Here is a 12,069-nt window from a genome sequence, read left to right as displayed (position 1 = left end):
TTCGTGAGTTTTCGTAAGTGTTTACGCGTTTCCGAAAATTCGGAAAGTTTGTTTACGTTTTTTTTTGTGCAATGGTGAAAGGCTTGCATTTTGTGTCTTGCAAAGATAAAACGACTTGAAAAACAAGACAATCATCTAATTCCCTTGAAAAATCAGTGAAAAGCTTCAATAAATATTCCTTCTTCTGATTTAGTGCAAAGTATTACCAATTTTCTCTATTAAAAGGGTTATTGGACATGTGAAAATGGAAAGTGTTGAACTTCTATGTGACTCTAGGATTTGTCGATTATGTGGTGAAAATAACCAAATGGGATACCATTTATTTGAACCAGAGGATGAAGAGACACCTTCACGACTCAGTAACCTCATAAACCAGTATCTCCCGGTTAAAGTATGTTGAAAAATTTAATTCTTTCTCAATGATGTTTTTAGAAAGGTTATGTTGACCTACTTTCCCTTTGAACTTTTCAGGTGAAAAACGATCGGAAGTTTCCCCGGTGGATTTGTCCAGGATGCAATATTCAAGTGGAATCAACGGTTGATTTCTTTGATCTTATCATCAGAGGACAGGAAAGACTTAGGCAGTTGCTCAAAGAGACTCAAAGCGATAACTTGGATGAGGCTTCAAAATATGATTACGGGGATTTCTGCGAGGATAGTGTATTATTTCCCCAATCCCATGAACTGTCCCTGAAAATGAGGGGCTGTGAGAAGCCAAAGAGAAAACGCGGTAGACCGCCAAAACTTCCACCAGAAGAGCTAGAAGCTCAACGATTGAAGGCAGAGGAAGAATTCCTAGCCAAGCAGAGAAAAGAAGCTCAGGAGCTAAGAGAAATAGAAGAATCTCTCGAAGAGGGACGCCGGAAGCGTAGAGTTAGGATTCCAGCTCGCTTCCAGAGCGTGGTACAGGGAAAGGAACTCGAGAAGGCTTACGTGGCTGAAGGAGTTATTGATAAAACAGACATCTCTGACACCGAAGACAATGCTCCGATAATTGAAAATGCCACAGATGGTGAGGAAGGTAGGGGAAGTCAGATTATTGGACACCTAAAATCATCGGATGGTGTTGTTCTGAGTGATTTGGTAGTGACGCAAAAGACACAGTTTCATCGGAAAGGACGCGTGGCGAGACTCAAGACTCGATTTATGTGCGATGTTTGCAGTAAGAGTTTCTCTCAAGAATTGAGATTTCTCACACACAGGGCTACTCATCAGAATGTAAGGTAAATATATCTTTTTTTTTTAGAAAAATTGATTAATATTTTGCTCTCCAAGAAACTTCAAAGCAAAGTATAAAGAGGTGGCAAAATGCCACATCTGCCCCATGCTTTGCGAAATGCTCGAAATCGTGACTTCTAGGGTAATCTTAAAAGTACTTTCAAATCATTTACCAATTAAACCGATTGATAAATTATTCAAAAGACTTCCCAAAATGGCGTAGCAGGAATAAAATTGATTTTCGGATAAAAATTAGTTATTGGTTCTTAATCAATTCAAACCGGTTTAAAATTGTTAGAAATTCCAAGACCTTTCCAAAGAGCCCAAATATGACTCTATTCGTTTGAGAAAAACGTTCTTTAGAGCCTTTTTAACATTTGACCTTGAAAAAATCGTTATTAAGAATGATTAAATCTGTCTAAGCAATCTCTGAGTAAAAATATTACTAGGGAAAATATCCTGATAATCTTCTTCATCACAAAAATGCTGCAGCCTCTGTAAAAGAAGTTATTGCATTTCTTGTATGAAAATATGTATTAGTTATAAAGAACTGAGCGTTTAACTCTTTCGCGTCACACTTTTATTCAGCAGATGAATTCATGTAAAACTGAGTTTTTCCTAATGCTTTTTGATCAAATATAATAGTTCTGAGAGGAAAAAGTTTTCCAATGCGTGAAAACTCGGAAAACCCCCAGGTCATATATGACCCTATTGTCCGCAAGGCAAGTTATACATACCATTTTCAAATGAGCTTTCTAAGAGTTTTTGCTTGAAGTTATTAATTTGGCCAAAACCATGGAAAACTGGATTGTCTTGATGAACACTGTACTCCTGGTGTTCAAGGAATCTTCCTGGTAATCCCTTGAACAGTCACTGTCACAATATTTTGAGTGGTTATTTAGCAAAAATAAACATATCCACATATTTATTCACACACAATACAATTGCACAATATGAGACGCTTGCAGAATACTCTAAAATATTGCAAAATATGTTATAATTCATCTGATATAAAATGAAATGTCCAGGAGCAAGATGTCCCACCTGCATTTTACAAAGAAAAACAATGTCCCAATTACATTTCGCTGTAGGTTTGGGACGAAAACACTGTTACCCTTGCCGACAATAGGGTCATATATGACCCGGAAAATTCTACATGCTTTTCTGGAAAATTGAGAGTAGTTTATTATATCAAAATATGCAATATACAATCTTTGGATATTCTATTTTGTGTTTCTAAAGAACTTTTTGCTGAAAAAAAAATTAATATAAAAAATTTTGAAAAAGAAAAGTCTTTTCACAAAGTTCGAAATGAGTGATTTTTGATCTCAAATATTTTCTTTTCCTGAATATCTGGAGTCTTGAGAAAATTAGCCAAGAATCTTACATCCTTCTATTATGATATCGTGCACAAACCGATAGATTTCAATTAATATAAGTAGTCAAAAAAAATTGTTTTTTCCCCGGATGATACATGACCCTAATGACGCGAAAGAGTTAAACCTTTTTTTTGCTTTTTTCATAGTCATACGATAAGAGTTCTGAAGAGCGCATTTCTCAACAGAATAGGATAAGTTTATATTAATTTAAAAGGCCTTGAATTCTAGTAAAGTGTGAAAGCGAAATGCATTCATCGATGATTTTTTTATTGGTTGAATTGAAATGAAAAGAAAAAAATATCAATTTTGATATCCTCTGAGAGATCATTTTTTGGCAAAATTTCAGAATTCTACGAATTCGAGTTTTTGTGTGTGTCCTTTTTCCATCTGTCCGATCTCTTGCAGGTCTAGTGGTTAAATGATAAGAACAATCGTTTTAATTGCAATAAACTCGGTCTGATTGGCATTAGTTGGTACTATGAATCGAAGATTTAGGCTTCTACGATATCGGTCTTTAATCCTTTGTGAATGGTTTTTGTACATCCCCCCCCTACATTCTCAAAAACAATTTTTTAACAGATCTAAAAATTTCTTTTTTAGGATATGTTTTGGACGTTGTTCAAGTAGATATTTTGTTCATAAGACTTAAAGAAACAGTGTGTAATTTAAATAGGTAGTTTTTTAAAGGGGTGGTTTGGTTTGGTATTAATAAAAAAGGCACCACTTTGCAGCAAATTCGTACTAAATCTTTATCAGGTATCATGGGAGTACCTTTATGAAAATACCGTAGTTTCATCCCTAGGAATCCTTTTTGTCGATGAATCAACAAATTATCTTTTCTGAACGGCTCGTTCTCTCCGTAATGGCTTTAATTGTTAAGCCAATCCCCTTGAAGTCCTTGATTTAAGCCGTTTATTTCTTAAAATCGTGCCATCTCTGTCAATCACAAATTGTACTTTTCAAGAACAATTTTCCTACTTTACTGTATACTTTGATTTAAAGAATAAAGAACTGAACTGAATCCAACCTATAATTATATATTTTAATAGCTAGTCTTAAATCACAGCTTTCCCTAAAAAATTGAGAGTCTAGCTCCTTTTCTCTGGTTTCAGGAAGCAAAAATTAAAAACGGTTCTAAAACTGTAATTTTGTTGTGTATAACCTATTATAATTCAGTTCATTTTGAATTTTTGAGATCAACGTTATACCATTTTAGACGGAGTATTTTTCGATAAATTTGCTTAAGATTGAAATTAATTGAAATGCAATGAATTTATCAACTTGTCTATATCGGCCTCAAATCACTTAGGAATCTGTAAAAGACCGGTATCTTTTCGAATTTTACAATTATTTTAGACATAAATTTTTACGACCTACAACAGACACGATTTTCAGACATAAATTTTTCTGATGCTCCCTCATAACTTTATATTCTCTCTCACTTTTGTGTCCTTTCTTCTCCAAATCTATGTTAAGATTACTTAGAAATAGGTTACTAAATTAATTTTTAATTTTGCAATAGTTTTCTGTTTATTTTAAAATTAGTTTAAAACGATAAGTAAATCAGTATGCACCCTAAAGAAGTAGTAGTATAGGAAAATTTGCATAATCTCTGTCTTGAGAGTCCAAAAATTTTGCGTAGCTGCAATGCTTAGCTGCTGTTTTTGATTTATCTTCCAATTTTTGTAATTTTACGAGCAGTAATTTCAGTAGGGGAAGGCTTTCAGGCTTCTAACACTTCATATTTTTCCCATATTCCTTTAATGAATTTGACCTGACCCCCTGACCTAATTTTTTTTAGGAAATGTATGACTTGAGACTATGTATTAAAATATATCGCTTTAGATAAGTCAGATTTATTAAACAAAGAATGTGTGCGAAGCCTGAAAATCTTACTCTAATCGTTAAAAATGTCTCATTACGGAATTTTCAAACTTTTAATTGAGTAGTTCTTTATTCGATCTTTTTAATTGTTTTAGGAAATTAATACATTGCCCATTTGTAACAAATCTTAGAAAACCAATCTTTAATCTTCTTTGTAGCTGAGGTTCTTTATGCCCTAGGCAGACTTACGACTTAAGCTGAGAGATAGCTTAACATAATTATTATTATAGATTATATTTTCATCAGCTTCTGACTAATCCGCCTCTCGGCTTAAGCTAATAAAAAATAATAAAATTGCTTGTTATTAAGATTTTTGAGACCTTCGGGAACTAGACTAAACCTCCAGTTTGAAGCCGGCATAAGTATGTCTAGGTAGGGCATTACAATCTTAGGTTTTAAATATTATATTTTGCAGTAACAGAAGTAAGAAAATATTTGGCTCTTAAAATTGGTCAATAAAGAATTAGAAAAAGGTAATTTATGCAAAGGACTTCTAATTGATGATCCTATGTCCTAATTGAATTACAGTTTCACTGAGAGAAATCCGAAAAAGTTAAAATAACATTCCGGAAATATTGATTTTACCCTGCATTATTGATCCGAAACCGGTTAAATATTATGCTTTTTAGGTGTATTATGGGTTAAAGTTACCCTTATTTCATGTTGATTTTACCCTTAAAAGGTGTAAAATTAACATAAAAAAATGTTGATATATTTTTACACCCAAAAAGTATTAAAATTATGACAAAAAAAGTTAATCGCAGCCTCTTTTTTTCTCAGTTGGGATAAATCTTAATGCCAAGTTTTACAGGGTAAAGATCAAGCCTGAGTCCATTTGGGCCTTTATTGTATTCCATTTTTTTTAAGTTTATCTTGAGATTATAGCTATGACTTATTAAATTTTTTACAAGTTTTGAGAACGGGCATTTTCATAATCACAGGACTGCGATGCTACAGTTCAGTTAATTTTCCCTGATCAGTTTACATTCACAGGACTTTTATGGTATTTTAATAAAAATTTTCAGATATGAATGTACCGAGTGCCTTGAAAACTTCATGAAGAAGGATTTGCTGAAGGAGCATCAAGTCCTTACAGGGCACCGTGGACAGGGTATCGTGGAAAGTGTTGAAGTCAAGGAATCTAGTGCTGTTGCTGAGGCTGCCAAGGCCCTTTATGATCTCCAGAATGACTCAATCAGGCCTCAAGAAATCTCTCAAATGGGCGAAATTGATGAAGACTTTATGAATATGCCAGAATTGCAGGCTCTCGAGGAGGTTCCTGACCTCTCGGCCTTTGATCCAACTTTGGAGACTCAGGCTAGTTTTGCAGCAACTAAAAAATTTGTTTGCAGCTTGTGCAAAATGGCTTTTTCGTACATGCAAGAACTTAGGAATCACATGAGTAGCCACAGGACACCTCCGGAATATTTCTGCGATATCTGCCAGAAGAGATTCAATGATCCCTCCGTTGTGGTGTTCCACAAGGAGTCTGAGCACAGTAATACACGGAGATTTGCCTGCAACAAGTGCGACAAGGAATTTATGCTGAAGCATCAACTGCAGAGGCATCAGAATGTTCACATCGCATTGAGGCTTTTTGAATGCACTGTGTGCAAGAAGAGATTCAAAACCAAGCCTCATTTGCAGTACCATGCTCTGTGCCATTCACAAGATAAAAGATTCTCATGTGACATCTGTGGTCAGAGATTTCACTACAATGGCGCCCTCAAGCATCACTACAAGTGGCACTCTGGATATCGTCCTTTCAAGTGTCCTATTTGTGAAAAATCCTTCCTGCAGCGGGGCATTCTCAAGGAGCATATTCGCATTCATACTGGAGAGAGACCGTACAGTTGCAGTCACTGCGATATGTCCTTCAAAACGGGCTCACAGTGCAGGATGCACACACAGAGGCACACGAGCGACTTCCCTTGGGGCTGTGATATATGCGGCAAGAATTTCTTGAAGTTAGAATCTTACAAGATTCACATGAGGCGCCACAGGAATGAGAAAATCTTTGTGTGTGACGTCTGTCAGAAGGGATTTGCCGAGCAGTATGCTCTCAAGAAACACTTGAGGACTCACACGGGAGAAAGGCCATTCAAGTGTGCTACTTGCGGAAAATCCTTTGGGGATCGTTCTAACATGATTAAGCATATGAGGCTGCACAGTGAAACTACGACCAAGGTTTCTGTTGAGGCCACGACTGAAACTTCAACTGAAATCAATCAACAAAATACGGTAAGAAGTTTTTTCATTTTTTTTTTATTTTATGCAGATTTTTTTAAATCAAATTAGAGGCTTAACCCTTTAACGACGAGACACTTTTTCCGGACTGAAAGTCAACAATAAAAATTAAACTGAGAAACATAATCAATGATAAGTCTTACATCTAACCTTGGAAGGTCCAACAGAGTCTGATTCGGTGTGTTTTGTGCTTCTATGAACGATAGGGACAAAAATAGCCCAAAAATTTAAGTAATTTTTCTGACAATACCAATGAATAATACTTTTCGCTTTAATGAAAAATATTACGTATTATATAGTATTGTAGTTTTTATTGCCAAAAGAGTTTTTCTTAAAAAAAAAATTGGAAGTATAAAACATAAATAAAATCAATTATGAATTTTAGATTTAAAAATTCGCCATTTTTGAGCTTAAATATTTACTAAATAGCAAATAGTTAGAGACTTGCAAAAAATATTCTAGATTCCTTCAACCTTCTACTTTACAATTATGTACAGACATAAGACAAAAATAACTTTAGGTAGTCAGGAAAAATTATTTTCTTTATGGGACACCGGTGTTACAATCGTCCTTAAAGGGTTAATATAAAATAACTGATAAATTTAAAGCATTTACAATTGCTATTATGAAGTAATTTGCAATTAATGCAGAATATTTAATTAATTGGAATAAATTATTATTAGATGACAAAAGGGATTTTTTTTTATTTCTTGACCAGGATTTTATGACATTTTGATTCACTTATTCTCAAAAAATTCTTATTTTTAAAGGAAATTCTTCTAAAACTATGTCTGATTATTTTTCTCTATCTTAGCGAGAAATGTGCTTTTCAAGGCATTTCCAAAAATCTGTTTTTTGCAAAAAATGTCTGTTTGGTTTAGAAAGGGAGAAACCAACTGGAAACAAGTTGGTCGTGTAAACGGGTCTCTCCAAAGTCTGAAATGGCTAACATCCGCAACGCCAAAATCCTAAAAGTTAAAATCCCGAACGGATCGAAATACCAAAGAGACAAAATTCGAAGAGCTAAAATCCTTACAGCCAAAATCCCGAAAAGCAGAAATTCCGAAAGCTAAAATCTCAAAGAACGAAATCTGTAAGCCCAAAATCCTGAACGACAAAATCCCGAAGGGGCCAAAATCTCGAATTTTTGAAAGTATCATAGCGATCATAGCTATACTCTCACGATTGTGTGTTCGCGTTAGGAGCAAAGGGAAATTTTCTGTTTTAGGAAATTATTTTACACATTGTCCTCCGTATAATTTGGCCCCTAAGGATTTTGACTATTTAAGGTTTTGGCCCTTTCGGGATTATGACTCTTTCGGAATTATGGCCCTTTTGGTATTTTCGCCATACCGGGATTTTGGCTTTTCGGGATTTCGACCCGAATTTGACATTTTTTTGGGATTTTAATCGACTCCGGTGTAAACTGAGTAGGGACATTTGCCACTTTTTTTTTAGCTTTTTAAGTATTTTTAGAGAGAGAAAAAACTAAGAAGCCTAAAATTTAGCATGTAAGAAGTAATTACGGCAAAAGAGATGGCAAAACATCCCAGCTTAGTGGAATGCTCGAGCTCGAACTCTTAAGATAAAGTTTTCAGTAAACTATCATTTCGTGTGAGAAAAAAATCGCCCCGGACTAATTAAACTTTAACCGAACCTTTGAATTATTTTCGATTTTTATTCAATTTTCGAAAATAGTATTAGGGAAAAGTGTTCTCCCTTTGAACGTTCATGCCTTCGAATAATGTGAATTTCTTTTGTTTTTCGTAAGAGATTTACACTAAATTATCACGGAATTATCAACAATTGATGATAAGCCAACTAATATTTGATAGAAATGTGTAAGTCTCTTAGGAAAACTAAAAGACAATTCACTTTATTCGAAGGCATGAACGTTCGAAGGGAGAGTACTTTCCCCTAATAGATTTTTGAATGAGATAAAGTTCTAATTTAGGATAGAAATTTATTGTTGTGGAGTGACCTTCTTTTTCAAAGTTCAACCATTCTATAACTTCGATTTCCAGAATAAGCTTATATAAAGACAATCAACCCCAGTACTAAAATCTTAACGTTACTTTTTTCAAAATACAGTTAAGTTCCTCAAATTTGAATGCTAGGACATAAAACAGAATTTCTAAAAAATCCATATATAGTCAAAATTGCTTTTAACCATTTACGGACGATTGGAACACCAGTGTCCCATAAAGAAAATAATTTTTCCTGACTACATAAAGTTATTTTTTTCTTACGTTTATACGTAATTGCAAAGTAGAATGTTGAAGAAATCTAGGATATTTTTTGCAAATTTCCAGCTATTGGCTATATAGTAAATTTTTAAGCTTAAAAATGACGAATTTTTAAATTCTCATATTGAAAAATTATTTTAATTATTTTTTATACTTCCAATTTTTTTTTAAACAAAACCGTCTCGGGAAAAGAAACTACAATACTCAAACATAATATTTTTCATTAGAGTAAAAATTATCATTCACTGGAATTGTCAGAGAAATTACTAAAATTTTTGGGCATTTTTTGTCCCTACCGTTCATAGAGACAAAAAAATACACCAATCAGACTTTGTTGGATTTTCTAAGGATAGGTGTAAGACCTTTTACTGATCTTGCTTATCGGTTTAATTTTTATTGCTGATTTTCGGTCTGCGAAAACTGTCTCGTCGTTAAAGGATTAAAGATTGAGTGAATATTCATCATATTCATACATAACGCAATTTAGACTCGTTTGAATCATTTACAACTAGTCTAAGTCTTTTAGAAGTGCACTAAAAGACTTGTCTTAATACTTGGTTATATAAGGCAGCTATTTTGCTTCTTGGGTTGCCTGTTGTCAGATCTTTACAGCACCGTAGTTATTTTAAGTGTCATATATTTTATAAAAATAGGTTTGATTTTATGAATTTTCCTAAAAAAAATTTTTGATCATGCTTCTTCACATAATCATAACAGTCTACAAAATATATTTTTTTTAAATTATAAAAGTTAAATAAGAAGACAAAAAGTTACATCACAACTCAAGAATAGCTTCACCACTAAATGAATCTATTGAAAGACATGACGTTCCTCCTTGCCTAAATATAAACCACGCCTCTAAAAATTACATTAAAAAGAAAATTGCAGGTAAAAGAAAATGTGATTGAACCTTATGTCGCACGTCAACCTACGTAAAAGTCGTTTTTAATTAAGAAAATATTTCTGTGACTCGTAATAGTTTCATTTTTCAAATAAGGGCAGAATCACATTAACAGTAAAATGCTCACCGTATTTCGTTAATTTACCCATTTTCATTGCAATTCCTACGCAAATTTTCCATTACCGTATTACCTTATCTCATACTCAGTGGCACTAGGTGAAAATAAAATAAGAAAATTGAAGAAATAAAACGAAAATACGATAAACGGTGAGCAAAAAACTTTAAGAGAAATTAATCGTACAATTTTTTTGCTCACCGTTTATTGCATTTTTGTTTTATTTCTTCAATTTTCTTATATTATTTTCACCTACAGTGCCCGCTCTCTAATCCGGATTGCCGTAATCCTGATGACTTGTCGACGGGTACATTTAAAATCATTTTGAGGTCATGTATGCATGTAGGTTCAGCAATGAAAATGAATTATCCTGCGATATTTTTGTTTAATAAATTAAGTATAAGGGCAGAATCACATTGACAGTAAAATGCTCACCGTCACCGTCAAATCCCTCACCGTATTTCGTTGATTTACGCGTTTTCATTGTAATTTTTACGCAAATTCTCAATTTACCGTGTTACATTATCTCATACTCGGTGGCGCTAGGTGAAAATAGTATAAGAAAATTAAAGAAATAAAACGAAAACACGAGAAACGGTGAGCAAAAAAAACTGTGCGAAAAACTGTAGCAAAAAAATCCTACAGTTTTTTTTGCTTACCGTTTATCGCATGTTCGCTTTATTTATTCAATTTTCTTATACTATTTTCACCTAGTGCCACCGAGTATGAGACAAGGTAATATCGTAATGGAAAATTTGCGTAAGAATTGCAATGAAAATGCGTAAATCAACGAAATACGGTGAGGGCTTTGACGGTGACGGTGAGCATTTCACTGTCAATGTGATTCTGCCCTAATAGCATAGAATTCTCTAATTATGTCTTTATAAGCTTCGTTAAAACATTTATTGTAATTCTAGATAAAAATCTTGTATTATATTATATTTTTGAGACGTTGAACAAATTCAAAAAATCCATCCGGATTACGAAGCGGGCATCTGTCATATTGTCTCCCAATCATCCGGATAACGAAGCGGGCACTGTAGTTCCACCGAGTATGCGATAAGGTAATATGGTAATGGAAATTTGCGTAAGAATTGCAATGAAAATGCGTAAATGAAAGAAATACGGTGAGGCTACGGCGAGCATTTTATTGTCAATGTGGTTCTGTCCTAAGACTTATTTTGGGCGTGGTCTAAATTTTAAAGGGTTGTTTCTTTAAATTCCTTGTAAAATTAAATTGTTGGTAATAATTTAATTGGGCAGTTATTGTAGTATTCTTATTCAATATTAAAAAAAAATCTGAACATTTAAAATTTTATTAGCCACTGCTCCAGAAGGGGGCGTGGTCTAAAATTGTTTTTGGTCAAACTTTAATCAGGAAGTGAAATACTAACCTTTTTGCAAAGAATTTTTATTAATTTCCTCCTTCTACAAAATATCATTTATACTTCCCTTTCATTTGACAGGAAACTTCGGCAGATGCCAAAAATACTCAGGAAACTCCAGCAGATGTTCCCATTGTCTATCAGATCCTCAATCAAAATGGCCTTGGAGGGGAGAACAATATAATTTTCGTGACGACCTATCCTCCGAAAGATCAGACAATTCTACCTAAAGATTCTTCTGCAGCTCCATCCACTGATAACATCATCAGGATCCTCGATGAGAAGCATCCTGAGGAGATGCTGACGATGCAGACTCTCCCTGAAAATCCCACCAATGGGATCTTTTCAACTTCCAGCATTGCCCTTCAGCTTGATTCCACGGAGGACTACAGATTTCTTTTGACCGACAAATAAAACAATACTAAACTTTTTAGTCAATTTATAATAAATTTCTATAATCATGGTTAAATATTCATAGATTAATATACTCTTGAGCTAATATAAATTCAGGATAATAAAATGTATGAATAAGAAACAATGCACAATCTTTATCAACAATTCCACCCAATCAGCGTTTCATTTCAGCTTCCAGAGCGGATCGAGTTGACTCAGGGGATCTATGATCTCTTCCTTAGCTTCAACCGTTGCCGTCTGAGCTGTTTTCATTTGATACGATGTCATAATACCATCTACA

The 12,069-nt window shown here is 34.0% G+C and overlaps 3 protein-coding genes across 6 annotated transcripts in view; 2 read left to right on the top strand and 1 right to left on the bottom strand.

Moving 5' to 3' along the window:
• Positions 1-12,069, top strand: part of LOC129801176 (40S ribosomal protein S12) — a 422,333-nt gene that overhangs the window by 332,805 nt on the left and 77,459 nt on the right. The window lies entirely within an intron of this gene.
• LOC129801161 (oocyte zinc finger protein XlCOF6-like) lies at positions 47-11,913 on the top strand. Its single transcript, XM_055845939.1, has 4 exons — positions 47-391; positions 472-1,223; positions 5,507-6,722; positions 11,457-11,913. Exons 1-4 carry the CDS (start codon positions 245-247, stop codon positions 11,787-11,789), a joined length of 2,448 nt encoding a protein of 815 aa, XP_055701914.1. The 5' UTR covers positions 47-244; the 3' UTR covers positions 11,790-11,913.
• LOC129801154 (tyrosine-protein phosphatase non-receptor type 23) overlaps positions 11,800-12,069 on the bottom strand; it is a 38,423-nt gene continuing 38,153 nt past the window's right edge. For all 4 annotated transcript variants that reach the window (XM_055845927.1, XM_055845928.1, XM_055845925.1 and 1 more), the window contains one exon: positions 11,800-12,064. In XM_055845927.1, coding sequence (XP_055701902.1) covers positions 11,952-12,064 — 113 coding nt within the window. In that variant the 3' untranslated portion in view covers positions 11,800-11,951. The remainder of the gene's footprint in view (positions 12,065-12,069) is intronic.

The sequence above is a fragment of the Phlebotomus papatasi genome, chromosome 2 (genome assembly GCF_024763615.1).
Source record: "Phlebotomus papatasi isolate M1 chromosome 2, Ppap_2.1, whole genome shotgun sequence".
Taxonomy (NCBI): Eukaryota; Metazoa; Arthropoda; class Insecta; order Diptera; family Psychodidae; genus Phlebotomus; species Phlebotomus papatasi.
The sequence above is the reverse complement of the archived record's forward strand: the minus strand, read 5'-3'. Positions and strand labels throughout refer to the sequence as shown.

Bases quoted from the DNA above. Each gene is read 5' to 3' on its own strand.
- LOC129801161 (XM_055845939.1), top strand. From the start codon at position 245: ATGGAAAGTGTTGAACTTCTATGTGACTCTAGGATTTGTCGATTATGT. The intron at 392-471 runs GTATGTTGAAAA...TGAACTTTTCAG, and splicing joins ACCAGTATCTCCCGGTTAAA to GTGAAAAACGATCGGAAGTT. The intron at 1,224-5,506 runs GTAAATATATCT...AAAAATTTTCAG, and splicing joins GCTACTCATCAGAATGTAAG to ATATGAATGTACCGAGTGCC.